General features: G+C 36.5%; 1 protein-coding gene across 2 annotated transcripts in view; it reads right to left on the minus strand.

The window, feature by feature from the left end:
- Positions 1-27,415, minus strand: part of ARID4B (AT-rich interaction domain 4B) — an 89,683-nt gene that overhangs the window by 6,148 nt on the left and 56,120 nt on the right. For both annotated transcript variants that reach the window (XM_051783197.1, XM_051783196.1), the window contains exons 13-21: positions 26,595-26,689; positions 25,380-25,477; positions 24,900-25,167; positions 23,743-23,915; positions 13,731-13,982; positions 7,084-7,168; positions 6,069-6,261; positions 3,363-4,574; positions 1,362-1,472 (exon numbers count right to left, since the gene is read on the minus strand). In XM_051783197.1, the coding sequence (XP_051639157.1) occupies positions 1,362-1,472; positions 3,363-4,574; positions 6,069-6,261; positions 7,084-7,168; positions 13,731-13,982; positions 23,743-23,915; positions 24,900-25,167; positions 25,380-25,477; positions 26,595-26,689 (2,487 nt within the window). The remainder of the gene's footprint in view (positions 1-1,361; positions 1,473-3,362; positions 4,575-6,068; positions 6,262-7,083; positions 7,169-13,730; positions 13,983-23,742; positions 23,916-24,899; positions 25,168-25,379; positions 25,478-26,594; positions 26,690-27,415) is intronic.

The following is a 27,415-nucleotide window of genomic DNA, read 5'->3' on the forward strand; positions in this document are numbered from 1 at the left end:
TCTTTTGGTCCTGGCCTTCATGCTTTGGTGATCTACAGAGGAGAAACTGAATATCAAGATACCTGTAGCATGAAGGAACTCAGCCGGCTGCAGAGTGGCTGGTGTTGGCTGGCTTAACACAAAGGCAAGAGCTGAAGCTGCCACAAAAGCAGGTTTAAGAGGTATACCTGAATTTTGGCAAAAGTATTTTTTTTTGCTTACAACTAACTCCATATTTTATCTATTTATTTTCCTTATCACATTCAGCAGTGCCTGAAGTCTAACAAAAACATCACATACACACCAAGGACTATGTGGTACGAAAAACAATTCTAGATTTGAAGTGTATGCATCCTGATGGAGACATAGGTTGAGAGAAAGGGGTAAATTCACCAAATCCAAGGGAATAATGGCAAGGCTAAAAATGGTGTATTAGTTCTGCAAATTCAGTTTGTTTTGTTACTTTAATTCCTGGAGTGAGGGGAGGAATAAGGATAATGGAAGAGACTAGAGAAATAGAATTAAAAAGGGTAAGAAAATATGAAGAGGAGATCAATAAACATGAAGGAAAGGTGGGGTGAAAGCAAATACCAGACCAGAAAGTACAAACTTTTAGTAAAAGCTGTTAAAAGAAATAAAACAGGGAGGGAAGGAAGGGAGGTGGGGGAGAGAGGGGAAAAAAGGCATGGTGTATGCTTTGGATCCTTCCTTTAACTGCATTTTTTCAGTTATCCTCCTGACTCCACTCTCTAGTTGACTATTTCCTGGTATTCTTTATTAACAGTGAAATGAAGCAGTAATTGATCTTGTTGTCTCCCAAACACATGTGCGTATGACCCCTAATACACCCCTGCTTTTATTAAGCTTCCCAGTACTGTGGTTTCTATTCCAATTAGCTTCTACGACTACAAAAAACCACAAAAGCTACACTATTTACTGTACAGGAAGAAAACAAGAGTCTATATTCTTCTGGAATTATTCTCATATTTGCTAGAGGGTAGAGATATAAACCTCTAAAAATTCATCTTGCAGAAAATAGAGACTATAATTTCCTTCACGTCCTCTAAAACAGGCAGTTATTGTGGTACAGAGATACCTGTCCCAATTCTGCCATGTGTGAAATACTCTCTCTTCTTAGTCTTCTTGAATTACACAATATTAAGGACCTCTTAGAAATAGGCCCAGAAGTAATACAAGACATTTAAAAACACTTTGACATTCAGGTAGAGCAGTTTCTTCATTTAAAGAGTATTAAGAATTCCCTGATGAGAACATTTTGTCCTACTACATTTTTTATTTCCAGACTTTATCTCCTACAATCATCCGAACAGATGACACGGTACTTTCACACATTTCATTTCACACTAAGCCGCTGTACTTACTAGTTTTACTTTTCTTTTTGCTGTTCACAGATGTTTTGTGGCTTCTTTTCTGCTTTTTTGAGGAGCTGCCTCCTCCCTGAGCATCTTTAAGTCTTTTTTGGCCTGTACAGACTATAATTGGGAAAAGAAAAAAAAGAAGAAATCGAAAGTAAATAAATGCTCACACTTCTGTGTGTTTTTCTCAGTCTCACTCCCTCCCCCGCCAAAAATACTTCAGAACTTAAGTCTGTAGACAACAATGCAACTGTTCCTGCCTATCCTTAATACAGCTCAGTTTTGTGCTTATACTGACAAGAGTAGGTGAAAGACAATGGAAGGCAAAGTTTTTTCATACAGAGTGCCCAGGTAAGATGATTACAGATAACTTTCCCGTATACATCACCAGAATTTCTCTTGAACCATGTGGATTTATTATTTTTTGAATACTGTAAATTAAAAAGGAATACATTTACTAGAAAAGTTATCAAGACCTACTGGAACTGAAAAATGTTTTTAAACGTTTGTTGTACTTGGAAGCTGTGAAAAAAAAACTGAAGCCATCACTTGTGATCAGCAGTTACGTTAATTGAAAGTATTAAAATCTTAGATAATGTTAAAAAAATCCACAAAAAAAGGAAGGCAAACAAAAAAAAAACAAGGGAAAAAGTCTACTGGTATTTGTGACTACAAGGGGAAAAAGTAGAAAAGGAAGATAAAAGAATTCTAGTACACATGCTAAAAGAGAGTGTTTTAGGAGTTGTTCAAATGTTGTTTCCCAGCCATGTGACCTACAGATTAAAAATGACCCCTATAATAAAACAATTTAAATTAAGGAACCCAATTTTCTGAAGCAGGCAACATGCTGACGAAATCAGAGAGGAAGTTGAAGTCTAAGGCATGTAAAAGTAATCTTGTACAATAGTGTAAAACTTCTTTTAAGTGGTAATAAATTGCTTTCATATAAAAAAGCAAACAAATTAAGTTCTAAACCTATGCAGCTATAATTAACAAAGTAATATAGGTGTATTTACTGAGGGTTACACATTCATCTCTTCCAATCTCTCTCCTTTGTTTAAGGAAACACATTTTGTTGCGTATTTTCAGAAGAACATTTCCAACAGAATGCTGAAGATCACATCGCTTAAGGGCATTTTGAGCAAAATTAGTTAACGGTTAACTGAAATCTACTGAGATGAAGAAACCACTTTTATCTCAGGATTATAGCCAAAATGCATTTTTCTTCCTTTATGTTCATAATTTTTAGGCAATACAACACAGTCAAAGTAGCTGTACTTTTCATGAACTGCAAAAGAGCCAGCTACTTTCCGAAAAAAAGCTTTTGGATCTTGCCAACAGTTAAAAAGTAGGCAGCACTACACTGATATTGTGCACAAGTGTTGGTCATGTTTATTATCCCCTTTTCTCTAGTGGTTTCAAGATAGGAACTTCAATCTGCAAAAGCACATCTGATAGTGAAACATAGCTAAAAAGGTCAATGCTTGTTATCAGCTTGACTTGAATCTTATGAAGTTAATGTTCTAAAAAAATACAAGTTTGAAATGGCTGCCTAAGCAGCAAGAGGGCTTTCTACCCCCAAATACACAGAGCAAGAGGGCTTTCTACCCCCAAATACACACCTTACAGAGAATCAAATTTTATGCAAGAATCTTCTTCTTCTACTTCTGAGGACGGTGTTTAAAATACTTCCATCTTGCTACAATAAATAGGCCTTACACAAGCTATTACTGTTTGCTCTGGGCTCTTCTTGCCATGTCTAGTAAAAACTTAATTCTTACATACTTTATCCCTCACTGACACCATCACCATTTTCTTTTTAATAGAAGGCCAATAAACTTCTTGGCAGCTCATATTTATTCACTTAATCATTAAGCTATTTCCACACATTTGAAATGGACAGCAGGCTACTACTTCCTCCAACAACTAACTTCCCTGCAGCATAACCACAACAGAATGAAAACACATCAGCAATGCTAAAAATGCTCTGTTTACCCTTTCCTTTACCTTTTTCAGCATGCTCTGGCTCTGGTTGATTACTACTACTGGAGCTGACGCTGGCATCAAAACCTGTTGGAGAAATATTTCCCTCAGACTGGAGGTCTTGCAGTTCCCCTGCCACACTGTCCACCTCTATTGTGCTATCTGTTTCACTTTTGATGCTTCGTATCTCTTCTTGATTTGGTGGCAGCGTCTCAGAGACAGTGACACTGGACTGATGTCTACTGGACTCCGTTACAGTTACAGAGGAAGGCGACTCAGGAGTTGTAGGAGGAGTATTTAGCACTGAATTGCTGCCACTGCTTGGAAATTCAACTTTCTTCTCACCCACTTCAGTCGGTTTCTCCTCAACAGGTTTCACATCCACACTAGCCGGCAAAGATTTTTCAAGTTCACAGCTAGGCAAAGAAATACCTTCTTCTGCAAGAGTCTGAAGCTGCTCCTCTGCTGCAGCATCCTCGGGAGCAGCATGTGGAGGGGAGGCGGCAGCCTCAGTGTCAGAGTCTGAGAACAGTTCCTTCAGTGTTTTCTTCGGCCATTGCCCTTGAATACTTGACCAGACATCTTTTCGATCCTTTGCTCTGGTGTTCTGAAGTCTTTCATCAGAGTTATTTAGAAGCTTTATTCTTTTCTCTCCCACTTCAGAAAATCCGGAATAGAAAGTACTTGTCCGTAAAGACTTCCTTTTCTCCTCTAGTCCATTGTACTTTTTCGTTGGAGTGATTTTTAGTTTAGATTTGTCTTCCTCATCTTCATCCGAGGAGCTGTTACTGCTGTTTTCTAAACTAAGGGAGTCTTTGTTTTTGGACTTCTCATCCTTTCTATTAGGTGACACTGTCTTCAAAGATTCCTCTGCAACACAGTGTCTTCGTTTACCACGTTTCACTTGTGGTTTTGCTGTTTTATCCACTATCTCCTTTTTTACATCCTTTCTCTTCTTTGTAGCTTCATCTTCTCCATCGGAGTCACTGTCTTCAGATAACTCTTCCATCTCTTTTCTCAGTCTTTCAGGAGACTTGGATAGTGACTTGGGCACTCCTGCATCTGTAAGAGCTTTAGTTTCTTCTGGGAGGGATGAACTGCTCTGTTCTTCTTTTAGACGGAGTTCGTTTTTATCTTGGCTTACAGCTTCAGGCTGAGATTCCTCTTTGCCATCAGCATGTACATTCGGGGCACTTTGGTCATCTTCTTGCTCGCTATCATCAGAACTTTCAGAAGCTAATTAAAAGTAAATCCAAAATAAAAAAAAAAAAAAAGAAAAAGAAAAACAAAACAAGAAAAGTTTGTCTTGATTCTGGTTACAAAGAATTATTACCAAAAAAAAAAAAATCCAACTGAAGAAAATTCTACAGATATGAAGACATGCTATAGTAATCTTTAGCAGGATATCGCTTAAATGGTACCTCCTGAAGAGTTCAAAAACTTAAGGTATAATGCCTAGATTAGAAACTAGGAAGATTCTGTATTATACAGTACATCTCCAGGAATTTCTGAAGAGGTGGAGAAAGCATAGAGTGCATCAATCCATAAAATACCAACTTCTGCATAATTACCCAAACCAGGAACTGAAAGATGTGCTTACATATTTCTTACAGGTTACAAATACTACCATTATCTGCCTTTTTTCCAAAGCCTAGAACAGAGACATCATTTTCCCTGGAAAATCCACAGTCAAAAGGACAGAATAACAACAAACACATTGGATACTCTCTAACAAACCAACCTGATGACAAGGCTGGAAAAAGGAAGTGAAAGCAATACTGGACAGTACTTGAAGAAACAAATGGACAACAAGAGTGTAGCACAACAGCAAGAACATTCAGGGTCAGCAATAAAGAAACTGAGAAAAGAAGAACAAAAATACAATGGAGAAGGAATCATCAGCAATCCCATTCAATGGGAAAAGGTATGAATACAAGGAGAAATACGGGAATTGGCTCAAATATATATATACATATAACTCCTTGATTTGTAAAGTTAATTACAGATTAATTATAGCACTAATAATAGTGTCACCACTAATTGCTTTTTTGTTTCTCATTTCCTAAGGAAATGAAGCTTCATAGATTATGTTGATTATTATTCCACCTACAATTTTGGAACCCAGTGGCCAGTGTCAGCCAAGTTCAAATAACTCTGAAAGATTATTAAATTCACATAATTCCCACAAAAATTTGCGGTAACCCAAACTACCTACACCATATGATTTCTTTCTCTGGAGGCTAAAGAATAAAGAGAATCAACTCTAAACTAAGGATAAAGAGAAGCAACCAGTTATTATAATGCTGCTGTAAATGTGTGGGAAGGGGCAAACAGTGTTAGCAACGACAGACAAGCTGATGTGAAACCTAGCTTTATTAGTTCTGTTTTTCAAGGCAAAAAAAAAATTAAAAATAATGGGTCCTAAAAGTTAGATAAATCAAAAATTGAAAATTTACACATTACATAGGAAGCAAAAATTCTTTGCTCTATATCAAATAAAAAGAGGATGGCAACACATAGAATGTAACTGACTGTTGACACACTGAATCCACACTACCTGTTTTCAGAAACTGCCAACATTGCTTTTGTCCAAGGGTTATTTCTGAAGATAATGTTATAATTAGCCAGACAAACACTGGCAAAGTGTTCAGTTGCACCAGTTGTTCTACACTGACATTTACTCCTGTTTAAAGGCCATTTAAAGAATTAGAAAACTTTATAGTACAATACCTTGTAGCCCATTAATCACAGAAGTAATTTCTATTGATTTAACTGGAGCTTGTTCAGTATTTTTGGCTTCAGTGCTGTCAAGTTTGGACCCAGTCTCTGGTGATGTGCTGGTGTGAAAAGGGGGTTTTGACAAACGTCGCAATTTAGAGGGTTTAGGAGAATACTTCTCTTCCTTCTCTCTGTCAGTTTTGTTCTAGGCAAAAGAAAAGATTTAAAAAAAATAACAAACGTTTCATTTGACCGCACATCTTAACAGAGATTACAATTACACAATATTTACAGTTATCTTTAGCATTCAACCTGTGAAGAAAAGCTCTCCTCTTTGTCTGAAAGATTACGAATACCTTTCTGTGTTCCATGCCAAGACCTTTCTACTGAAGACAGGGACTTTGCCAATACTAAAACAAACTGGAAAGCAAACACAGCCAGTGCTCTAGGAGCAATGGCACCACAGGATGCCAGGCTCAGCAGTGGCAGGGCAGCTGTCAGGTTCTGAAGGTGCTGGGCAGGGGGTAGGAAGAGTGCCAGTATCTGTGGCAGAAGGAAAAGCTTCCTTGCAGCTCACAGTCCAAGGAATATATCATCACCTAAGCCTAAATATCAGTTGTAAAAGAATGAATTTTGGAAGAAATGCTTGGCAATAAAATTATTAAGTCCCATGCACATAGACTAGTCATAGGTTTGCTCTCCAGAATCAGGGAGCTCAGAAATTTCACCCCCTGAGTTGGCTCCCAACACTGATAAAAATTTGGATCCTTCTCATTTGTTTTCTGTAAATGCATACAGTACATTTCATTAAAAAATACAGGAAAGAAGGAAAGAGAAGTTTCCCCACCCCAAAGAGCAAAACCAAACCCTTCACAAGAACAGTATCTCTTTTTAGAAGCCTACGAAGTCGCTTTCCTTGTCAAGCATTTGTAGGCCAATCTAAAGGTCAGGAAGGGAGGTGAGGATTACTGAAGTATGTATCAAACCAAAGTTGGGGGGAACCAGGGAGAAAAGGGAGAAAAACTACCTTTATTTTCTTTCGATGCTTAATTTTTGGTACATTTTTATCAGCTGGCCTCACTATCTTGTCTGCCTTTATCCATTCATCATACCTAAACACAAAAAGAAATTGTACACATTTATGATTTTAAGCAGATAACCACGACATCATATGAGAAATTTAATCAACGAAAAAGAGAATTAGTAGGAACATAAAAACAGAACTGGAATTTGAATCAAGTAACTTGCGTACTTTTCAAATCTGTGAAGTTTCAGCTAAGGTTCAGAGGATTGAAGTTTTTTTTACACTGAAGAGTAACTGCAAAATCTGCTATTTTGCCAGTCTGCACTGAACAACAGGAAATCCATGTATAAAGGTAAAACAAACTACCTGAATGACAAATCTTTATGGACCACCAAGAGGTATCCCTTCATATATGTTTATATTTTTATATATATATATGTACACACACACTGTAAAACCTTAACAATAAGTTCTTACAACTGCATAAAATGTGACAGTTAATACACTCTTTTGATCCCGCGTGTCTGCAAAGTGATATTTGGAGTGACTAACCCTTTGGAGACACGAACTTTTGAGTCACTGACTCCACACTAACACTTTTCAATTCCTTTTCAGTTAAATATTTCCATTTTGTATCAGAATGATACAAGACAGAAACATACTAAATAGTGCCAAGATATTAACAACAGGCATCTTACTATCTAAGACTAGCCCTGTCAAATACAAATCCAGGACTAAAGAAGTACATTCTTAGTAAGAATATACTGTAACTATGGTACTGTACTTGCCAGATTCATTGTGTACTTCTGAAAAAACTCAAGAATCAATTAAATAAATTTTTTTCTCCCAATTATAATCAGCTGTTTTACTACAACTGTGAATTCAAGAACCATCTGCATAAGAAATAGGTCTGTTAAAAAATACTATGTATTAACATACAAACAAATTCTGGCCCCTCTAGGTAGACATGAGAATAGAGGGGGGAAAAAAACAACTTCAAAAAACCCACCACCACTAAAGACCTAAAAACCCAAACCACACACCCCTAGACAACTAGTACAAGATGGAGTCAAGCACAGTGCACTCATGACCATGCTGACTTTCCACCATTTTTATATATACGACTACTGACACAGCCCCAATTCAGCTTCTTTGCAACACTACCAATTATATCCACAACGGTGACACGTAAATTAAAAACGTATAGAGAAAAATATGCCCGTTTCCAACTTGTTTTCATGTATACGCTAAGTTAAGATTTATGCAAAGTATTTCAGAAGCTCAATAATGTATTTTATTACCTTAAATTTCACATAATAATACAGTGAAAAATGAAGTAGCAGTCATCTCTTAAAAACAGCTTTCCAAAACAATTTGTTGGGGTTTTTTTTCCCTTCTCTGTGACATAAAAATCACAAAATCTTGCAGCAGACCATGCAGACTGTGACATACCAAGATTGCCTATACTGCTGCAGATACTACTGTCATTGTATTATTATACTGTCATTACCAGGAGAAAGGTCAGTAAATAGTTTCTCTCCAAAACTGGAAGATAACTCTGCAAAGTTTCCCAATATGGAAAAATCCCATATTCTATGAGACTGTGGGAAACTCTATGTGAAGTAATCTTTCTTCAAGTCAAAGACATGCTTTCCACAAGGAATACTGCTAAGTGACTGCCAAATGGACTTTGTGACCCACAGACAGGTAAGACTATTTTATTAGGTCTAAATGCTCACAGGAAAACAGCACCAGGACTTGACAAACACGGTGAAAAGTGATGATTCTGACAGTGTCCTTTCTGCCTCAACCATGTTGGAATACAAAATTTGTATTCACTCATTCTATGCATTTCCAGTAAGAAAACAATCTTCCCCCTATGCAAAGTCTGTGCACAGCCCACACTGTCTGTGATTCAGAGTAACTGCAGTGCCTTTTGGGGTGACAGCTGATAGACATGGGGGCACCCAAAAGCAAAGGAGACATGCAGAATCTGAAGAGAATATCTGTACATACCACAGGGCCTTAAATGTTACGTATTAGAAGCAGTGGTCACACAAGCCCTCATCTCAAGGAGCACAAACTGAAACACTATGTGTGACAGTCACAGTTCCTGGCCGGAGCATATCCTGCTTTACACCTGACTGCACAAGACACAGACAGACCCTGCAAAGAGGCCCAGTGTCACAGAAATCTCACATCTTCTCCAGGGAACGAGCTGCCCACACTTCACACCTTTGCATCACACAGCTCCTTTCACTATTCACACATCAGACGCATATGGTTTGCCTAAACCTGTGACAATGAGACCCCAGGCTGAAACAGATCCTGCAAAAAGGATACATCCCAAGTGACAGCTGACAACATGATCCTAAATTACTTTTTCCTCTACTGCATGACATAGAGGCACCCTGAAAGGTGCATTTAAATGGGGTGTGTGACTCAGACTAGAGTCTTTCTTTCTGGAATTGCACCTGCTAAAATATGAAAACTTACTTCATCAATAATCTTGCTTTAGACAGTCTGTTCACAAAACAAAATAAACCCAAAAATATTATGAAAAAAGCTCTTCAGCTCTCATTACAAGAAGTATGTGCTTTCAGAACACCTGCGTTGTTTTACTACAATGCTGTCTTTCACACTTACTTGCATCGCCACCCTAAAGTGAGCAGGTGGGTGCAGAGACGAGGGAGAAAAGATGGGGAGCTGCTCTTAAAGAGTTTGCACAGAGTTTTTTGAGAACCAAGAGGAGGGATGTAATATGAAATTATTATTTACCTAATTTTTTTTAATCAGGTTTCATATGAAAACCTGAAATGCCTTCATAAGGAACATCCCTTTTGCCTTACCAAAATGAAGACAAAGAAGAGCCAGTAAGGAGAGAAGCTTTTCTGCCCTACTGGTTAAAATGAATGGCTGCCGGAAAGCGGAGTTTAAACAGGAAGGAAGAAAAAAAGCTAAAATGAAATGAATAGCTGTATAGCAGAAAAAATAACTGGCCCTTTCCATCAGAGTACGTACTGATTCTATTACATCCATATGTACTACTTGCAAGCTAAAAAATACATCACAACATACTCTCAAAGACTGCACAGTCAATCCTCCACAGAAGTACTAGAGGGGAAACAAGGAGAAAAGCATACTTTTCCAGACTAGATGTATACTAGCAAAGGTACCACTTTCTCAGGAAGACAAGTGACCTTAAGGAACTAGCAAGTCTTGGCAAATTCACTGAAAAGTTCCAGTTAACTCTCGGTAGCTGCTAACATGGAAGAACCAAGTATTTAATTTGGCTGTGATCAAAGAAAGGAGAAGAGTTAGTCTGACACCCAAATACTGGAATATTAGTTAAAGATTCTGGTTTGTTTAATTTCACTATTTTTTTTTAAATAATTCTGCCCCTGCCTCCTCCATGACATATATTATTTTCCAGAACCAGAAATTTTGCTACACATTAAATTTCAGTGGTTGATAGTTAAGTATAAAATTCATATATGAAGTAACGGTTCAGCTAACTGAGACAGAAATTAGCATTTTCACATGCAGATTTCTGAAGGAAGGAAAGAAAGGAATGTTGAAAATAGTAAGTCTTAGCTTTAAACAGTTGAAACATTCAAGAATAACAAGCCTTGTGATGTTGTACCATAATGACCCACAGTTTGTAAACAATCTAAACGCTTTTTAACTATGTACCCTTTAATGACTGGGAACTTGCTGCAGAAGAAATTCACCTCAAGCACTTATAAAATGAACTTTTTTTTGCACTGGCAGCTGAAGATTAAAATTACAACAGAAGGAACTGGCACTGTAGGCCCCAAGGAAGTTTTAGTTTCACACAGAGCACATGTAATTCAAAACATTACTGGCCTGTTAGAAGAAACACAGTTTCTCTGTATTTCTCTGCTTTTTTTGGTTAACACATGAGAACATAAGCAGGTCTCTTGGGGTAGAGATTTCTACCATTCCCTTTCACTACAAGTCAGGCTCCACTGAACGGTGCCATTCTTTACATTTATCAGAGACACATATCCCTTGAATCTCAGGAGCTAACAACAACATCCTTTAGTGTAAGGCTGTACAGCTTCTGCACTTCTTATTTACTCTTAAAAAAAAACAAAAAAAAAAAAAACAACAAGAAGTTCCACAGTTGTCTCTGGTTCCAGAGCATTAAAAGCCTCCAATAACTAAAAAACATGAATATCAAGTTTACCAAATTCTGTTCCAAGTACCCCAAGGTGTGTGAACACGCTCCCTCGCCCCCCACGCACAATTATTCTGAATCTCAGACTGATATTGAAATTAAATTGTGATAAGAAACATTAGTAGCTATTTAGGATTTCTGCTAAATTAGCTATTTAGGTTTAAAGAATGGGTCATTAAATGGCATACTGACCAAAAGGGGAAACAGGAAAGTCAACCTTTTAGGGGTAGGAGAATGACAGAATTAAAAAAGCCCTAGATGATTAGAAAATCCTAGTTCGGTACATCCCTGTACCTGTACATACAGTACCTGTCCTTGCTAAGTAAGCTACAATGATTAAGGAGAGGAAGGAATTGCTTCCTATCCAAGCAAGGCAGTTATTTTTCCAGGTTATGACTGACCAAAAGCTAAATCAAGCTATTACATCTTGTGAGACTAGTCTTCACAATACTAAAATACTGAAGTATTTTGATGATGCCTTAAGCTCAGGCTTATCCACTCTGTCAAATTCAAAACTGTAAGTAATTTTACTTGATTTAAAAAAAATTAGCCACATTTAGCAGAGTCCACACACAGTCCCATAGCTAAATCTCAATCGCTGATATATTTTTCAGTGCATAGTCCTGCTCCCCCAAAGTCTTTCAGAGGGCTCTTTTAAAACACCACATAAAAATATAAATGCAAGTCCTGCTGTCAGAAAGATCAAACAACGTTCCATAATTCTTAAATGAGTGCAAGTTTACTAAAACTATGTTTATCAAACATATCCTAGTCACAGAAATAATGCCTCTGATACCAGTATGCGTATTTGTTTAAAATGCAGAATTAAAAAATCAGAATCTTGATTTCTCCTTTGAGAATGGGAGTGCTGGGATCTCCAAGGTGAAGAAGGCTCATTTTTGACTTCTCATTTCTTCAGATTTGAAGTAGTATTGCTCAAATAAAAATCTGATCATGTCACCTCACAGCATGCATAATATGCATGGCATGACATTTGCTCAAAAAGGAAAATAACTTCTATGTTTACATGCGAATTCCAAAACAAGAGTTTAAAAGCAAGAAATCTCTTGGAATGGTTACACACAGTAATCCTCAGCGAGTAGAATGAAGTTTCAGCAACTTGCACTCCCAAGGGAGTCCTCCCCAATAAGGGCTGAAATGCAAGTCAGATCCCACCTTGAGCAGGCTGCATCTCCCCTCATGTCTTGACTTCACAGCCCACTATGCTTACAAATGTTGCCTGAAGACAGTTTATGTCAAAGATCCTATTTCTGTAGATCAATGTAGATGCAGACCAAAATTCTACAAACGATCAGTATCAAAACTGGCGACAGTGAGACTTTCCTCCTCAGTAGTGGTTTACGTGCTCCTGGAAATCACCAGGCCTAGATGTAAAGAGGTGAATTCAAGGGAGGAAGAGAAGCATCACATTTCTCTAACTGTTACCTTTGATAGCAGATCTTGCTAGAACTGAATAAATGACATTTGACCTGCCCTCTTGGTCAGAGGTAGCGTGTTCAGATGACAGATGATGGTCACAAGAACCTCAGCTTTTTCAGAAAAAGGAAAAATAAGTAAAGAAAAAGTCTAGCTGATTTGTCTCAGACTTGTGGGGTTTGGGTTTTTCTTACAGATCTATAAAGACAGTAATAAAGCTAAAAAGATAACAGCTAAAGACAATGAGCAGATACACTGAAAATGAGGAAAGAAGCAGATATGCTTATAAGCTGCTCAAAAACATTGGTTTTCTCTACTGTTTTCAAAGTTGCTTTAAGTTTTAAATGGCAAAAAAGAGGTCTGAAATGGGAAAAATATAAGAATACGTCAACTTATTTCTATTAATGCTAGACTAAAGACAATAAAAAGGCATATCCTTCTGCTTGTATTAAAAAAAAGCCTAAGATGCCACTAGGCTAAGAAGAGACTTGTTTGGAAGCTTTAAGGCAGCCTCAGAGGAAAGAAGGGGAGGGGGAAACTGGACCTGATGAAACACAATTATTTGCTGCACACTAATTTGCCACTAAGAACCTTGTCATTCTCCTGTTAAATATCATACTGGTAGTGTACACTCTGTGCTTCACTGACAAGAGTATACAGCCTCAGCTAAGTACATATTCAAATATTTTATGAGATAAAATTGGCTTAAGAAAGCCAGAGGAAGATTCTGTGAAAGAGTGAACTGTCACTTGTATAGAGAGAGCTAAAAGAAAGATGGGGAACAAATGAAGCCTTTTTTGAACAAGTAGTTTTAAGATGATTTTCTAAGTAACTAAAGTGCTGCATTTATATAGCGCTAAAAATCTAATAGTTTCATACAGTACAGTGACCTTCACAGAACACCAATACTAAAAGTTTAGGACTCCAGATGTCTATTAATTTAAGTTTTAAAAATCATAAGTGTATTTGAGAAGTAATTCAAGAAGTAATCGCTAACTAAAACTCAAGTTACCTCACGTTCCATCCACAGTAGTGCACCAAGTAAAGGACTTCTCCACCTTCGATGTCAGAATCTTTAATACTAGCTTCATACATTTTCTGATTTTTCCCTCTTCCATACCGCACTTGGACTTTCATGCCTGGTGGATAGCATTCAAACTCTTCTTCCTCATTGTTATTGTTGTCTTCTTCCTCCTCCTCCTCCTCTTCTTCCTCCTCCTCTGCTTCTTCTTCATCTTCATCTTCTTCCTTATTCGTGTCATCTCTTGAAAGGTTTAAAAAATTGTAGAGTTAATATGAGATACTTCATAAGCTTTTCAGTTCCAAACCACATATATTGATAAATATTGTGGATGCATTAGAGTGGGAAACAGGAGGCTCCAAATATGTGAAACTGTACTACAGCTGAGTAACATCAGCAAAATAGGATATAGCAACATATACAAAATCCAGTGACTGTAAGGTGCAAAAATGACTCAAAGAAAAAAAAATCCATCAAAATCTGTATGAGGAGTTGTTGTTCAAACTCATCTTTATATGATTCTTTCATGCAGCCTCTTTGTTTAAATGTAATTTTTTCAGTTAAAACTTATCCATTTCAACATAAAGTTTCCTTAATTCCATTTTTCAACCTACAAGTTTCACTAATGCTTCTTGAAACTTGCTTGTCAAAAAAATCCTTGCTTTTTTACAATAAATAAACTCAATCGCAACATCTTGAAATGACTGCAACCAAAACCAAATTTTAGGCAAAAAAATCCCCAACATGTTATGTGAGTTTATTAGCAAATTAAGAAAGCTGTGCTAATTTCTGACCTTGTCACTCCTTGCCAATTACGCTGAAGGTCTTCTAAATATGTCAAACTTGCACTTAATTATTATATAAATACACAAGCAGGTGTTCACTGTTTTCAGAAGTAAGCTAATTTTGAATCCATTTTTAGATATTTGGACTAATTTTCAGAAGCAGTAAGAACCCATGAATCTTGTTAGTCTCAGTCTGTGGTAGCTATGGGCTGTCCAATGATCTGAAAATTATCTGCAATCCACTTAAAGAGGCAGATTGCATTATAAAAGATAAAGGGGAAAATATCTTTTAATCGCAAACAACTATATATATTAGTATTATTAGCCCTCATATCATTCTAATCCCACACTGTGCAAAACAGAACAGATTTAGCTGCTGACTAAATTCACGATAACTGTTGCCTGCTAATAATTCAAAAACCTGATGCGTGCAACAGGTATGTTTGGATGTATTACAGTTTGAATAAGAAAAGGTAAGTTGCTCCTAGTCTGATTCATGCCAATACTTAAATTAACCTCACAAACACAGAAGTCTGTATTAATAATCTAAACCTTTCTGTAACATCTTCAGTAGCAAATACTCAGATAAACCAAGCTACTTTTGCTTTGTAAAAGGATCGATAGCATTTTAGTTATTCAAATGCTTCTTTGCGGAAGTAAAACTGCAGGAATTAGCTGGCAAAAGAAAAGTCAGAACAATATGCTAAATTCAACTGTAGTGTAACCACACTGATTTAATAAAATTACTTCAGAAATTAAAGTTGTCACATATATATATATGCACAGACACACATAAATATATAATTATATACATACATGTGCATACACAATGAGAAATGCTAAAAAATCCCTTTGTTGGTATATTAACTATACCAAGTCACGGAAGAGATATCTGTCCAGGTATACATGGCATGGACTATACGGTTTAATTCTGGATGGTCAAGACTTTTAATTTATTATATACTTGCAGTGAACTACTTTGCTGGTGAATTAAAAATCACCTGAGTTAAAAATGCAACATAAATAAATGAGCTTTGAAAGCTCACTTGACTTCCACTACACATCATATGGCAAAATTTACTTCCCAAAGAAATCATGAATAAAAGTGCCCAAAGACTAAGATGAAAAATTCCTGAATAGAATTCCACAGCTAACAACAGAAACCACCAACTAGTAATTTAAATGCTTTTAAATTATACCCTCTGCTGCACTAAATCAAAACTCCTGATTAACTTCAGTTTAACAGGTATTATCATACAAAAGCTAAAAAACTTAGCATCAGGAGTGAAGTCACCACTGCTCCGAGAACTAGATGTGCTTGTGATTTCCCGTTAGTACGCAGACTTTTCTAAACTGCAATGAACCAAATTTGCCAATTCTTTTTTCTCCAAGAACTAGGGGCACAATCCTTGAATGCTGTCTGCAAAGAAAAGCATGCCTATGAGGGAGAGTCAGGATTTTCCAAACACTGGCAATTACGGTGCCAGTGGCTCTTCGGAAGCTGGACAAATTTGCAGTCGCTCTCATCTTAATGACCCTGTAGGTTTCTTGCTGTCCCAAAAGATATCCTACAAAGACTCCATGACAATACCAGAAATTGGTACCATCTGGAAGAGATGGAAGCCTCATTGTGACGTTGAATAGCTTGGATGGTCAAACAGATGCAAACAGCAGGCTGTACATAGGTGGAGGGCATGTCAGGAAGCAAAAGCAAAATGGAAGCGGAGATGGCTGCAATTAAAAAGTGTTCTGAGGAATGACTTGGTTAGCAATCATAACCTGGATATTGTAAGAACATTCATAATTTCGGAGCCGAAAAAAATGATGCACTCATATAGCTCCTGAAACAAAAAAAACCAAACAACCCAAAAAACAACAACAACAAAAAAAATCCGAACTCAAAATCCAAGAACATATACCAATGGTTGCAGGGAAGAAAAGATATTGTCTAAGAAGGCCATAAATAGCTCAAACCTGGCAGTGCAGATGAAGGCGAAGCCATGACTGCCATGAAACAGAGGTTTGTAAGAGAAAATTGTGATTGTAGCCATCCAGCATGCACAGTAAGAACCTCATTAGTCCATGGATTTCCTGTAATGGTCTTTAGTCAAAACCCCAGGGAGGGCATGGGGAAAAAGGGAAAACCCCCCAAACAAACAAACAATAATAATAATAATTTTAAAAATCAAGAAAAAAAAAACCAACCAACGAGCCTCTTGGCAGCAAACAATAATTTTCAACTTACAACCAGCACCAAGTAATATTTACCACAAAGCTGCAACAATTTTAATAACCTAAGCAGCAGCTGATGAAACAAGGAAGCAGCACATGTGCATGCACACTCTACAGGAGACACAGTAACACAAGGGTAACTGTGTTCCAGAATCCGAAGTATCATCAGAAAGCTTATCAGGACTCAAAGGCACTTCAAATTATAACCACAGACTAAAAACAATATCCCCACTCCATCTCACAAAGATTGGGAACATAAACCTTCGGAAGCAGGAAATTAATGAATTAAAATGCAAAAGTATTTGTTAATAAAACTATTAAAATGTTTAGATTTGCTAAATTCTGCTTATCATTAGTTCCAAAGGACATAGTGAAATCACTAAAATGCTAAAACCACACAGACGGCAGGTAATTCTCAGTCAATATAAAGATTTAGCACCAACAATCCCACCATTAAGTGCATCAACAAATAGACACTGTTAATAGATGAAACAGTGCATGCTATTACACCACTAAAGAAACTGCAGTATCATGCAAACTTCTTTCAACCCACTTTCTCTGGCGCTAAACACAGAGCTGTCACAAAGCCCGGTGAAATCCATGAGACAGGGTGTGATTTGGAACGTTACATCTGCCTCCCAGGATCCCCGTCTTGCAGCAAACCTAACCCTACTCCAATACACCTTCCTTGACACACCAAACTGGCACACACAGCAGGTGAGATAGCATATGCAAGAATATGTTTTTTTCAGGGGTTATTCTAAAACTTGAGGAAGCAAGATTATTTCAATTATTGGTTCAATTAAGTCATTACAGTTAATTGAACCACTAGCAGAAATAAACTCTAGTGTAATTGACACTTCAACTTTAGCAATTAGCTTCTATTTTTGTTTCCCTCTTATTTTTTTCCTTTTTCTCATCCTAGAGCATAATTTAACCTCTACTTCACATAATACAGAGCTGAAAGATGTTCTGTCTCCTCCATACTCTGACATTCTCAGTCCTAGATGTATTAAGGTGATGCTAAGTTTAAGGCACAGAAGTAATTAAGACCTGTCTTATGCCATGACAACAGAATCTCATCTTTAATGACACAAAATAACAAAACACCCAAAAATTCACCAGTATTTGTCTTCCCTCTTGTCCTGGTTTTGGCTGGGATAGAGTTCATTTTCCCTTAGTAGCTAATACACTGCTCTGTTTTGGATGCACTGGGGTGACGGGGGAAGTGAGCATGGTTGCATGGTATGTAGTTGCCACCTCTGAAGCTACAAAGGAAGTCTGAAAATAAAAGCTCCAAGGACTTCTGCCTACACACACAAAAAAAACTGATGCAGTTACGGTCCCTTGTCTTGAGGGAAGGGGAGAGGCACTAACTTGATTCGAATCACATCTGAGTGCAGTACAGTACACTTGAGCAATGCAAGCATGTACTCAGTAACCAGCGTATTCCTCTGCTGCTGTGGAGAAGACAGATGAAAGGACTTCATGTTATTGCTTCTTATCATTCAGCTAAGTATTTTGAAACATTCCTCAAAAGGATAATGGATGGTTCCAAAGTCTGGCTGAAGAGTACAGCCCTTTCTATTTTTACAGCACTGGTTCACAGTCAGCTTGGAAACATCTAGTATCTGATGAATGTTTAAGGACTCGTCCACTCACATAAGTCTCAGTGACAGCTACCATGGTAAACAGCCTTCATAGTGACCTTAAGCTATGTAAAACACCATGGCAGAACCACTTTTTCCATATCAGATGCCTCCCTTCCATTCAACACGCAGGACTGGTACATTTACACTGCCACTCTACACTTCAGCACTGCATCATTTGCAGCTTATTACTGCCTCAAAAGCAATCACTACATATGTTTGTTATCAGTGTGTATTCTATATTAAGAAAAAGAAAACAATTAAGACTGTTTCTGAAAACATGACTATACAAAAACTTCCTAATACAAAGACATACATAAATAGAACATACATCACATGTAAAAGCATAGAAATATGTTCCTATAAATGAAACTAAGTATGGGGTTTATAGGCTTTTTTTTTTTTGCATACACACCAATAATCTAAAATTCTGAGCAGATGTTCACACCATACATGCAATGAACACGACACATTGCTCTCCCTTCTCCCAGTTCCACATGAACCTAAATCACACTGGAACTATCTCAGTAAATAGTTCCCAACTAATCCAGAAGCTGTAAAATATGCCTTCTGTATGGAATCTCCTTCACTCCAAAACATTTTAACCTTTTTGCTACTGGTTCAGATTCACCACCATAAAGCTCTGTCATTTAAACACATAAGGAACTGAAGAAAACAGTGCCTCTAACAATCTGTTATCTCCCATATGTGAAATGGAGCTTCTGACTATTACATAATCCTATTGTAAATTGCTTTCAGAAAATCCCCAGTAAGTGTTTCCAGAAAATTTAACTCTTGTACAAACAGAAGCCATCACCAGCACAAGCACAGCAGGTAGTCCCCTTAACCTACAAGGGTAATAAACCTTAGTAAAATCCTTCATGTGAAACAATGCCCATCTTTACTTAGTTCTCAATTACTGCTTTTATTACTCCTAGCTCCCTCCTACTGTTTATAGGAGGGGAAATGCTATTAGTGCATGTAAAGATGCATATAAACAGCTCTAAGATTAAGATTTTTCCCTTGCATGTGAATGAATGGTTGAACTCTGTTCAAGACTCTAAGCCAAAGAAATTTATCATTTTCACCTTTTGATACTATCAAAATATGACAGTAGCAATTCCCACAAAACCACACCATGAAGACTTGTACCATTAGCATGAGACAACCAGAAGTGTTTAGGTTTCTAAAGAATGTTTGTTCATGCATTCCTTGGAGGATATAAAAAAGCAGATAGTTTTCAAGAAAAAATAAATGAATTCAAAAAGTTTCCTAAGACCAATGAAGAACTATTTGTGAGTACTGAAAATGACAGTCTGGTGAGAAAGAGCATCCAGAGTCATCCAGAGATGGCAGCCCCTTCTGGTATTAGGGTTAAGGCAGAACTTCAGCCAAAAGAAGGAAAACACAAGAAAGCTTCTTGCAATCTTTATGTACTGTAACTGAGATTATGTCAAAGAATTTTATCTGGTCACCTCAAAAATCCAAGTACTAAGTCTGACAACATATAAGTCTAATGTAAATTTTTGTTCAAAAGCAAAATTAGCCAGATTGTCAGCATTTAATCTTTCAGTTCAGTATAAAGTTCTTGACAACGGTCTGTCCCAGGTGCTTCAGAGCAAAGTGTTAAAAACAAAACAAAACACAAAGTCAATGAAACAAAATTTCAATAAAAACTTCAAACCCAAATCCAACAAATAAAAACTCGGAGCTGAATTAAAAATTTTCTCACTAATATTGGTTAGATGGCAATTAACCTACACTTCAGTTCTCATATTTACCTACTACGAAATTTTTAAAAACCTAGCTTTTATTTTATAAGCTTGTACTAAAAAAGCCACACCTTCTAAAAACTCCACTAGGCTCCTGGACTCAATCTCTCTGGAACACATTCAAACACAACACTACATTGTTCATAATGTAGAAAAAACTCTCAGTTCTCAATTTGTTGACTGAGTCAAGTGTCTAAATAGTTAACAATTAATATTAGATGCTACAAAGGAAAAAGTGCACCAACTATGCAATGTCACATTTGAAGACCTTTGCTTCCACAACATGAAGTTAGCAGGAACTTCGGAAGTTCTGAATAAAGATGGAGGATTTTTAACTTTTGTGTTTATTCATTGGCCAAGTATGAGTCCTTTTTTGTATGTTATGCAAAAAGATGGATTTACAAAGACTCATGAAAAGTAACACATTACTGGCCTTTTTTTAAAACTTTTTTAATGACTAGAAGTTGCACAATCTTTATCTAGCACAGGTATCTTACACTAGCCACAGAAAAAAAAACAAAACAAAATGCAAATAAGAAAAGCATGTATAGAATAAAGGGCAAGCTGTCTTTGAAACTCTATTCTCAGTGTTCACAGATACACAAGCAGACCAGAAACAGGCACTCTGAGGGAGAAAGGAAGAGAAAGTTCAGCCTTTCCTCCTCTTCATCATATTGTAAAGTCTGTGCAGAAGGGACCATAGGATTCAACTGGTAGCAATCTCAAAGGGTTGAGACACAAGGGATTGCACAGAGAAACAAAACCTATAAACAACTCTAGCTTCCAGTAGTATTTCCTGAGATCTGGAAGCTGGGAATTACATCCAGTCCTCCCAAAAGAAAGTCATCAAGAAGAAAAACAGAAGTTTTTCTTTCCTCAAAGTTTCTTGTGTCAATGGACAAATAAGCTACGTGAGGATGTCCAAGGTACTACAGACATAAATGTAAACAGCAAACTCTACAGGTTTGCCTTATATAACATTAGATTTCATTTGCTTGGCTAGTTGGTAAGGACTGTGAAAGACAGATGGTCCAAAACAAAAAAAGTTCCAGGAACATATTTTAAATACACCAACAAAATTTCAGTCCACATTGATCTATTTTGATTATGTTTGGGTATTGGTGTGTGTTACTAGTTTTCTACCTACAGAAATACCTATTTTCATTTTGCATTTCACTTCAACAAAGAACTCCAACCACAGCATTTCCCCCTCTGTAAAACCTTTGTTACTTCTAATATATAAAGTTGGGCACAGGAGAGCACAGTGTCTAATATAATGTCCCATAAAATTCCTTTACAACATCATGGTATAAATGCTAAAAACATTGTTTAGCATTTAGGATGACAGTGACACTTTTAAAAGCTTTTTAAAGCTGATACAAGTGCATTTTGTATTTCCTAACAATCTCTGAGGGAAGAAGGGAAGAGTAATCATGCTAACAGCACTTTTGCAGTACTGCTTCTTAAAAAACACCTACAATTAACTCCTATAAACGTTTCAGTATTGTAATTTAAATTATTCCTTGAGACATAACATACCTCCCAGCAATGACCACATCACCACCTACATCTCTTTTTTGAGTTACGCTTTCTATTCTAACCAACTCATTACAATCTTTCATTTTTCATAATAGCAAAATAATAGTTAAAAGAGTTTTTCACTGGATGAGTAAAGAGGAGCAGAGGGAAAAGAATTCAAATTACCATCAGGTGAACCAGGAAAAATTAAGAGGAAATAGTGTTTGCTAGAGATTTCCATTGTTTTCATAAATAAAAAACTAGGAAAATTCATAACATTTTTTGATGTCATAAATAAGGTAATTTGACATGAATCAGGATAAAAAACCCCACTGAACTAAAAAAAAACAACAAAAAAACCCACCAAAAACAAACAAAAAACCCCCACCAAAAAATAAAGGAGTACTGAAAAGTAAATGCAGCTTCTAAACTTTTATATACCATTTACTACAGTAGCATGGTAAGGATTAAGCCACTGGACTTTCCAAGTATATAAATAATCATAAATTAACATCACAGACATACACACATACAAACACACAATTTAGGGAACTTTAAAAGCTGCTATTCTGTAATCAGTGCAAAGTTTTCCATCTATTTAGCTCAATATTTTGAAAGCAGCACTGTAAAATCAGTCTTTAATAATGATGAAAATCTCGCAAACCTGCTACAGTACCAATTTACCAAGTTCACCTTAAAAATTGCAAACGCAACAAGGTCCAGCAATTAGTCTTTAAGAAAGAAAAGTTTACACAGCACAAATGAAATCACACCCATAAGAGAAAAGGCTCTGTAGCTGAGTTCAGGTAAACTTGATTTTTCTGTATTCTGCATTTCTGAGTTACGGATATTGCCAACAGAATCTCACTGAAAATATTTAGGAAGATAAAAATATTATACAAAAGGATCATTCCAGAATCGGTTATGAAAATCAAAACCCTTAATAAAATAAAAAAGAACTATTACCAATCAATCAGAAATCAATATACTGAACTAAAACATTCTGCCACAACTTTTAATGGTCCAGAAAAAGCACTAAGAGTTAATGATATTAAGACAGAAGATTAAGACAGTTGATCTACTAAACAGCAAATTGCTGGAATGAACAAGGGAATTAGTGGTCAGGAAACATCTGGTATTAAGTATTAAAAAAAACCTCAACAAAAACCAACACATCCCTGAAACACAGATTGCTGTGAAAGTATAAGGAGGTGTCATTATATGCTTTCCCTCTTGTAACAGCTTTTCCCTTAAAGCATCTCTTAGTGTTTTTTCTTGAAGTCAAATATCCTATTAAAAAAGAGATCTTCAATCTGACCTCCAAAGGCAATTTTTGATATCATACTGTATGAGGGCTCTAATTGCAAGAATATAAATTGTTAACACACTGTGGATTAACGAGGACTATATTCAGTTTGTATTTTTTTGTGTGTATGTGGCTGCTGAAAATCACTTGTGGGGTTTTCCTGCATTGAAATAGGAAAACCTGCTATTCCATAAAGGAAATGAGAGATCGCTTACACACATTAATTGATATGATGGTCCTGAGCATCCCTGTTATTTCAATCTCCTACTTTCAAAACACCTGTGTGAAGGACTTCACAAAACAGACTCCACACAGTATCATGCCTACTCAATGGTAAAGCTGCTAACTGAGTAATGCAAGGTACTTTCATCTTCTCTCGTGTTACCACTGTCCAAACAGCAAAAGATGGAAACCACAAGTTTGTGATATACTTGAACAAAAATTAAGTAGAAAAATACTACTGGCAATGACTGCAATATTTTTGTCTTAAATCACAGTCACCTAAGCTTTATATGTTCTTTCCTCACTCAGCCTGAACTCTGTAAAACTTATACTGCCTTTTTTTTTTTTAAAAATAGATCCATGAACTTCAGTGGGTTTAACCATGATGAAGTTACAAACACTCTGGAAGACACGAGTCTGATTAACAACAGCATGTCTGATTTGAAGTTCAAATTACAAGAATAAAATTTAATGAATACATATCAGATGTCGTATCAGATTAGAAACAGTGTAACTTACCCCAATTTTTCTTTTTCTTCAGCATCTGCATTTACTGTGGGATTTTCAATTTCTTTAATCTTCTCCTCCTCTTTATCTTCCAGTTTGGTTTCATCTTCAGTTTTGATTACATTTAAGTCCTTTTCTTGATCAGGCTGAGTATACACAGAATCTGGCAAATTTTTTTTGTTTCCCTAGGATAATAAAACCTTTAGTTAACTCATAAGGTGAAAACAAAAGATTTAAGAAAAGGCAAACAAAACACACTGAAGCTGTAAGAGCAAAAGAACCCCTAGAGTCTGGGACTTGGCCTAAAATTACAGCACCTCTGCTGTTTTTCCTTCTGAAAATCTTAAGCTAAATCTAACAAACTTCAAAGTTGCAGCCAGTCTCCTAGCTCATTTTGTCACAATGATACAGGCATGCAGCTCTTAGATCTGGACTGTAAAGCAATCCCCAAGAGAAACACTCCAGAAAGTATGTTTTCACTTGGGCTGCAGAGATATCAGTACTGGCCCATCTGGAATTCACCCCGGAGAATACCAGCATACAGCTGGCTGCCACTTCTATGCAGAAGCATTACAATTGTGTTGCACACTGACTTTGGGAGCTACACTGGTTCCACAGCAACTGCTAGGCCTGTACAGTGCAGCACATCAGCTTATTGCCCTGAACTTCCTTTGCTAAAGCCATTAAGTCAACGCTGGATTTTGAAAAGCTATAAACATTAGTCTCTCTGGACCACTGAACTACATTAGACCATGTGTACATCGTATGGCCCAGGTCTTCGTACAGCTTCACTTGTTTCACGGGAACACTGAGTTAAAATCAAAATTTAGGAGGACTTAAAAGCATAGCTAAATGCACAACAAAAGTATCAGCACTGCAGGTTAGTTGTGAGCGTGCACTACCTATATAAAGATAAAGCTGCACACTAATTAGTCTCCATTTAATGTGGGAGTTCCCCAAACAAGTGGAACGTTAGAGCTGCTTCCTAACAAGTCAGACACCTAGGGATAAATATAGCTCAAATGTGTTGTTCGGAATTAGGTTTACAGCAAGTTTTTGTATTGTTTTAAATCCATTACAGAGATTTCAATCTTTTACAGTAAGTCATGGTGATTACACACCAGCTGACTTTATAAGCAAGACATAACATGAACTTTAGAATATATTACCAGAACAGAAGGCTTATCGTTTTCTTTACTTTCATTATCATTCTCAGCTAACTTTTTTTCTTCCTGTTGTACTACTGCTGCTTCCTCCTGCTTGCGCTCATCCTTATCCACTTTTGTATCTTTTGCATCCTGCTCTGGTTCTTCACGCATCTTCAACTCTTTTTCTTTTTCACAGTCTTTACAAGGCTTGTTCGTCACTTTCTCTGGCAATGCCATTTGAAATTCGATGTTAGCTGATGTACAATACTCTTCAAAACCATAGAGATATCTGAAAGAGAAAAACTGCCTGTGATAAGCAAGTTTTATTCGAGAAGGAACATGTTATCTAGAGAGGTTAAACATGAACTATATGTTTAACACCTAAAAAACTGTATTATAACCAAAAAGTTATGGACTTTATGTATATTATCACTAGCACAGGATCACTTCAGTTCATTCTACTGCTGTTTTTAGCACAAACTTCATAGCTTTATTACTTACTTTCTGTATGCACATTTAACATTATATCCTGCAGCTGAATTCAACACAGGGATTCCAAGATCTTGATAAACTTGCTTCCACACTGCTCCACTTTCAATCTGTTAAAGAAAATGAAGTAATTGTTTTTGAATTAACTCACTGACACAAGACTAAGTCGACAAAGTTTATAACTTTGGAAAATAAACATAAGTAATTTCCTTCGATCTATAAAATTACTATTTATCACACAGTATTTCACTGTAATGCAAGCTGTAGTCTAATGTAATTACTTTAAGCAATTTAGCATTGCAATAAGCCACAGCAGGCTTTCCTCTCCAGGTGGCATAAAACAAAGAAAATATAAAGATCGGAAAAATCAGTACATCATTTTTGTTTTATGTTTAAAGTAATTCTTAACTATCACGGTTAGAATTTTAATTAAATTGGAAAGAAAAAAATTCAAAGTGTTAACAATACTTATCCCTGCCAGTACTGCACCAAAACAGTGGCTACCAGTCTTTCATTACATCCTTAATACACCCTTCCGTGACAAAGTTCCATGACAGTGTGATATGCTCATTTCTAGCCATCTGTGAAGGTAGAGTAGATGTACTGCAATACTCAAATACTACATCCTGTCTTGTATATCAGAAAGGTGTCACTGCACAAACATACCTCCTCAACTGACAGGTTAAATTTATGGGAAGCAGCTCAAAGCACTAACAGAATCTGCTTGGCCATGAATTCCATATGTTCCAATTACTCCTCTGAGACCAATCCCAATCAGAACATTCTTCTATATACTGCCCAGAATAAACAGAAAGGGCCTCACAACAGACCTTAAACTAAATTATTTGTCTTTGAGATTTTATTGAGCAGTGACTCCTTTCACTTTGAGGAAACATATCAGGAACTATTTGTCAGATAAAGATATCACAAAAACACACATACTGGTTGATTTTATGCAGTAATAATTAAAAATGCTGAGTAGATGTAATTTATTTAGACTACAACTAGTTTCTCATTCATGTTAAAGCATAGTTTTTATAGAGCTACAGGGTGTCTTACACAGACACAGTACCCAACCTTCATACAACTGAAGCTTCTGTCTAAGAGGAGCTCCCATGTTCTTCTCTATCACTACTTCCCAAAATAATAAACAATTAATTACTTCACAGTAATAAATAGCATCCTCAGATTTTATGGCTTTGAAATACTCATCATACTAATACTCACATTATCAAATCCTCCAAGCTTGTGTACTAGTCTGAATAATTTGAAGAGATTCAAATTTCTATATCCTAATACAGGTCGCTTGTTAATAGGAGTGCCTGGGAACAAAGACAGTTATTATGGTGTTTTGAAGAACTTTTTTTTTCAGAATAACTTGAAATCCACATCATATGCAATACTACACTATTAAATAGAGGACTGCAAACTGCACCTCATGTATCTGGTACTCTCTCTTCATGAAACTAAAACTCAAAGAGTTTTAATTACTGAACTACAGAGAAAATGGGTTATGTTACTTAATACATATTTATGCATTCTTCCATATATTACTGAACATGCAGAAATTATACAATTTTTCTTGCTACCTGTATTATACTTATTTTTATTTCACCCACCGAAACATTTACATCTAAAAATACCAGCACAGTCCTTTCACTGCAATAAAACAAACATACCACAAAACAAAACAAAAACAAACAAACATCAAACACCCCAAACAAAACAAACAAACACCACCACCAACAAACAAACAAAAAACCCAACCCTCCCCAGGAACAATTCCACAATGCTCCAAAGAGCTGACACCTCCTATGCTACTGTACTAGCAGTAGCTAGAACTTCATCATCTTTTGTGAACCATTCCTCAATTCATCTTCACATGGTATTAAAAAAAGATGCTACTTTAACCAGTTATAATAGTAATTTAAATACAAACACCCTCACCTCTGCCAACAGACTCTATACTTTTCTTGCAGTGTCTAAATACCTGATAAAGATTTAATATAGCAAATGGCACTGGCTTTTAAAAGCGTTTCAATCTACTT

This window comes from Manacus candei, unplaced genomic scaffold (assembly GCF_025592945.1).
Source record: "Manacus candei isolate 608988 ecotype Guabito, Panama unplaced genomic scaffold, ASM2559294v1 h1tg000017l, whole genome shotgun sequence".
In the NCBI taxonomy this organism is placed as follows: Eukaryota; Metazoa; Chordata; class Aves; order Passeriformes; family Pipridae; genus Manacus; species Manacus candei.